At 35.6% G+C, this 5,823-nt stretch overlaps 1 protein-coding gene across 1 annotated transcript; it reads left to right on the top strand.

Annotated features, from left to right (window-relative positions):
- Window positions 1-1,160: 1,160 nt before the first annotated feature.
- Window positions 1,161-5,493, top strand: LOC144961626 (uncharacterized; the record flags this gene model as incomplete). Its single annotated transcript, XM_078894753.1, is given in 3 exon segments — window positions 1,161-1,523; window positions 3,374-3,605; window positions 5,275-5,493. Coding segments are annotated over 3 exon segments (814 nt in total), but the record flags the coding sequence as incomplete, so codon positions are not given.
- Window positions 5,494-5,823: the final 330 nt, after the last annotated feature.

Here is a 5,823-nt window from a genome sequence, read left to right as displayed (position 1 = left end):
TCTCAATTAAAAAAAATCGTTATACACAGAATTTCATGAATGTGAATTGATAAACGAATGAAATACATTCATTTTTCAAAACCATATTCAGAAATACAATATCAGTGAAACGTGTAGCAACATTACAGAAAGTAAAATGGCGATGATCTTAACTTTTGTTGCCATTTATTAGAAAACATTAATTGTGTCACCTTTTACATTATTTTCATCATAGTTCTCCTCATCATGTAAAAATCGTCTATGTAGCACACTCACATACCTATTTTGGTCCAGCAATTACAAAGCTAACACTTTACGGGATCAATAACACCACCGTTCTCTTTAATGACGCATCATATTCTCTTTTTCATACTTGAAATGCACTTTCGAATTTTTTTTAAATACCACCTGTCAAAATACCTTTTCATGGCCGTAGTGTCTTTGTTAAGCGTTGTTTCTATATCTTCCCAGTTTCTTGATTGGTATGCTAAGGCCCAGTCATCTGCATATCCTAGTTTTGTGGAAGTTGTTTGAGGCATGTCGTTTATGTAGACGTTAAACAATGCTGGTGCTACGACTGAGCCTTGTGGTACTCCATTTTTTATTATTCTTCTGACTTTGCTGGTATTGCCACGAAGTACCACATGGAAATTTCTAGGTCATGTCATATATGAGAGAAGTTTCAAGATTTTTCTGCATGGAATTATTTTTGCAAGTTTCAGCATCAAGCCACCACTCCATACTGTGTCATACGCAGCAGAGATATCAATAAACACTGTGCCTGTTTTTAATTTCTTTTCAAATCCATTTTCAATTAAGGAGGTGGGGGCAAGGACCTGCTCGGTTGTGCATCTATTTCGTTGAAACCCTGCCTTTTCAATTGGGATTATAGGATTCAAGTACGGGGTTATTCTTGTTAATATTATTTTTTTTCTAGTAGTTTGTAGAGGCAACATAGTAGAGAGATGGGTCTATAGCTAGATGGCTCTGTTGCTGGTTTTCCTGGTTTGAGGATGGCTATAACTCTAGCATGTTTCCATGTTTGTGGGTATCTTCCTATGTCAAGTATGTCAAACATTACGGCAGCCAAACCAGTTATTTGCGTTGTGTCCAAGGTGTGTTATCATATCTGGATATATGCCATCGATCCCTGACAGATATTTTGACAGGTGGTATTTAAAATGAATACGACAAAAACAGTTGCAACTGCATTTCATCTTAACAACAGGGAATCAAAACGAAAACGGATGATCAAGATTGACGACACAACACTACCATTTGATCAAAATCCAAAATACCTCGGAGTGACACTGGATAGACGGCTGACCTATAGAACCCATCTTGAGGGTACAGCAAGAAAGATAGGGAAACAAAATTGTCTACTCAGAAAACTGGCAGGAACAATATGGAGAGCATCGCAAACTCTTCTCAGAACATCAACCCCGGCCCTTTGCAACAGTGTGGCAGAATATTGTGCTCCTGTTTGGACGAGAAGTGCCCATACAAACCTTGTTGATGCAAAACTAAGAGACTCGATGCGAATAGTAACTGGATGGCTGAAATCAACTCCAACACAATGGCTGCCAGTCATGGGCGCAATAGCACCACCCCACTTGAGGAGAGAGGATGCAACACAGAAATGGATATCCAGAGCTGAAGAAGATAGTGGAACTCCTCTGCAAACCATATACAAAACTGCGCCCCCAACATCAAGACTAAAATCTCGTTCACCTTTCTCCCTATCAAAGAAAGAAAACTACAACACGCAAGAAGCCTAGTGCGAGGAATGGAAAAGGGATAAACCAACAGGAGGGGAACTAATTGAAGATCCCTGTAAAAGTTTCCCAGGTCTACAGGATCAATCAAGAAAATACTGGGTAGCTGCAAATAGACTACCGTCAAAACATACAAGAACAGCTGCCAACATGCACAAATGGGGGCTCCAAGAATCACCAACATGCCCAAAGTTCAACCAAGCACCACAAGATGCAAACCACCTCGTACTAGATTGCCCAGAGACAAAACTTGAAGGGGGATTTGAAACCATCAACAAATGAGATGATGACTTCAGAACCTGGATTGATACCTTGAACATAGAAGTGTAGCCTAACGATACTACTACTTTTTCCGAATTTACTCAATGGTTATCTCCTCCCAGCATAAAATAATTCTTTCTCTCGATATTTTCTTTTATGAATGCGGATCTTTGTCCACTATAAATCTTCTCGGTCAAGGAATTCCAAACTGCGTAATCCATTGGATTTAGGTCGAGTGATTGAGGTGACTAATTTTCTTTCTCTTGGAAATATTCTTTCTCCGAAGAAAAGCTTGTGTTCTTTTGCTCATATGGGATGAAGTAATATTGAAAAATGTAATTCTTTCCTGGATAAAGGCGTTCACAAATGATTATCTTACAATAGTTTTATATAGTTATCAGTATTGAACTTAGTCTGTGTTGTGTCAATGACGTGTTTTTGGGTCTTACCATCCATGAAATATCAACTTAAACCATTTTGTTCTTTAATAACAATTTTGTTCATGATATAGCCTGTTGATTGGTTGGTGTTTGTCATTTTTTCTGTCCATACACTACTTTGGCGTTAGGACTATTTTTTTCCCTTCTAAAATAAAATCCTCTTCGTCAACGAACACAATCATTTTAACGTCTTCTGTAGAAAATCTATCGAGTGGGTTCCTTGCTTTATTTTTTGTTTATTCATCAACACACGGGTAGGCTATCTTGATGTTCTTACCCTTTTAAATACTTTGGAATTTAGTTCTTTTCCCAAGCTATTGTGCACAGACGTTTCCAAGGCGTCGCAACGAGTATCTTCTTTAGTGAATTACAACGCACAATTGCGACAATAATTTGCGTCATCTTTTCGACGATATATTTAAATTTGTAGGTGATGTTACCAGGTTGTATATTATCAAAACGTGATCATTTAATTATTTTGATATTTTGGAATTCCATTAACAAATTGGTAGTTCTAATAATAGTGAAAATTCTGAAAATATAAGTTGATAACTTTTTACAATAGAATGGTATAAACAGCGGTGCCATTTTGTGACTCCTGATTCATGGAATGATTCAAATTTTATTCTTTGTTCCTTGTAAGTGCCCATGTTTTGCATTTCTAAACAAGGGACATATTTGAAAAGAAACTTGTAGAGCTTGATATTTCTTGTTCCTTCTGTTTTTGGTTTTAATCCCTTATAAATACGTCTCAAGATTTCTCGAAAGATATAAATATCATAGGGAATGTTTGAACAAAGTATTTCAAGATATCAAATCTAGAGACCCATTATTACATTTTGCTTATAAAACGTGTTATGTTATTAAAGAATTTTATAACTAATTCCAATACCAATATCATCATACTCTCTTCTACAGACATGGAAATCCGTGACATCAGGAAATATAAACTACAAGAAAACGACAGATGAAGGTAATGACCCACCCCATTCTGTTTACTACAACTACGAATGTGAATTGAATCTACCCATCAATCAGCTTAGCGGTGCTGGGAAATATGACTTTAGATTTACAGCATACATGGATTTGAGACATCTAGGATGGGATAGATCAGTGGAGAAGTCAGGCGGTCCTACAGGATTGAATCTTGGTATGTTTTGAATTATAATAATAATAACAATAATTCTTCTTCTTCTTCTTCTTCTTCTTCTTCTTCTTCTTCTTCTTCTTCTTCTTCTTCTTCTTCTTCTTCTTCTTCTTCTTCTTCTTCTTCTTCTTCTTCTTCTTCTTTTATTATTATTATTATTATTATTATTATTATTATTATTATTAGTAGTAGTAGTAGTAGTAGTAGTAGTAGTAGTAGTAGTAGTAGTAGTAGTAGTAGTAGGAGTAGTAGTAGTAGTAGTAGTAGTAATAGTAGTAGTAGTAGTAATAGTAGTATTAGTAGTAGTAGTAATAGTAGTAAGTAGTAGTAGTAGTAGTAGTAGTAGTAGTAGTAGTAGTAGTAGTAGTAGTAGTATAGTAGTAGTACTACTACTACTACTACTACTACTACTACTAGTAGTAGTAGTAGTAGTAGTAGTAGTAGTAGTAGTAGTAGTAGTAGTAGTAGTATTATTATTATTATTAGTAGTAGTATAGTAGTAGTAGTAGTAGTAGTAGTAGTAGTAGTAGTAGTAGTAGTAGTAGTAGTAGTAGTAGTAGTAGTAGTAGTAATAGTAGTAATAATAGTAGTGCTAGTAGTACTAGGAGTATTATGATGATTATATTATTACAGTCATTTGTAGATACATAAATTATGATAAAGATTTATTGTGAAAAAAAACAACATTTGACAACATATCACCCCATATGTCATAATAATTTGAATCGTTACACTTTTCAAACCTTCCATATCGACAAATAAAAATCAAACAAACAAAACAATCCAGATCATTAGTACAGGGTATGCCCTACTATGGAGTAAATAAAAAATTAACAAGTTGCAAATATCTTTGATTCTTGAATTAATAGGACTTCCACATTGGGAGCCAATACACACATGTTACAACAGGTGAATCAAGCAAGAGGAGTGCATTGTAAATTAATCTCTCATACTCCTCATTGTAGACTCTATAACCCAAGAAGTTTTGGGCAGACACTAGCTATTCTTTGTGACTCCTTAATATGTTGTTTTATTGGCCGTTTATAGCAAGTACCACCTTTTTACATTACGCAACATGAAATTGGATGCAAAAGGATAAGGTATTCATTCCATCAACAACTTTGTCCCATCAATGAAATACCGTGTTCACGTCTTTTTATATCCGTCGACGTCAACATACATCGCCTTAACACGATCTTTCTGTTCATGTTTATGTGATAATGATGTTTTATATTACACTAGTTCCTCTCAATGTTTTTATATGTCAGTAAATAAGTTGTAGTTTGGAGGCTTGAGTCCCATGTAGTCGGAACTTATCCCGGATCTAACAGCGTGAAACGATAATAGGGATTGTTTGCTACTCAATTGATAGAACGCTGTATTTCGGAAAGCAGTTTTCACCTTGTAGACCAGACCAAGCTTCTCGATCACTGCTGATTGACAAGGAGGTGAGGGTAGGGGGAAATAACTCGGCAATTTCATAATGCTATGGTGCACGCAAAAATAAATGAAGAATAAGTTATCCTTTCTGACATAGAAGCTTTACATGATATTTATATATTTTGGATCTCTTATTGATTCAAAGCATTACTGGTCATTTCAGTTCATTACTAAACGCATCTAGTCTATTGTCTACTAATACTATATAGATGCCGCTGATCTCATTCCCCAGTGTTACCGGAAGTAGAAATGATAAATTGTCCCAATGACGGAGATTCAACCCAAGGTTACATCAAAGAAGGGGACACAACTAGGACATGTCAGTGTCATCTGAAGAATTCAGGAAAACCTCCAGGTATATCACAGTGGCTGGATTCAGATGGACATCTTGTTGGAAATGTAATGGAAAATGGAAACACCTTATCTCTGCCTGTCATCTATAACCCTAATGGTGGGTGATTATTACATATTTCATATTTGTGACAAATTTACCCATTTTGCATTTGTTCTTTAATGTAAATGATGTTATAAGAACATAATGAATTTAGATTCTCAACCTTTTCATTGTGTGGCTACGCAATTATCCAACCCGTTCAAATGTAATTTCTCCAAACATTTATTTGATTTCAATATATAATCTATAATAAATATTATATAATATCTTGGTAGGCCCGAAATTTTTTAGGTGAAGCCAGGCTTAGCGGTACGATGTGTACTTTTTACCGGAAAGGTACCAAGTTCGATCAACGCCGCTGTACTGTGTCGCCTTGAGCAAGTCACC

The sequence above is a fragment of the Berghia stephanieae genome, unplaced genomic scaffold (genome assembly GCF_034508935.2).
Source record: "Berghia stephanieae isolate SIO BIC M18660-M18661 unplaced genomic scaffold, UCSD_Bste_1.3 scaffold3361, whole genome shotgun sequence".
Classification (NCBI taxonomy): domain Eukaryota; kingdom Metazoa; phylum Mollusca; class Gastropoda; order Nudibranchia; family Aeolidiidae; genus Berghia; species Berghia stephanieae.
The sequence above is the reverse complement of the archived record's forward strand: the minus strand, read 5'-3'. Positions and strand labels throughout refer to the sequence as shown.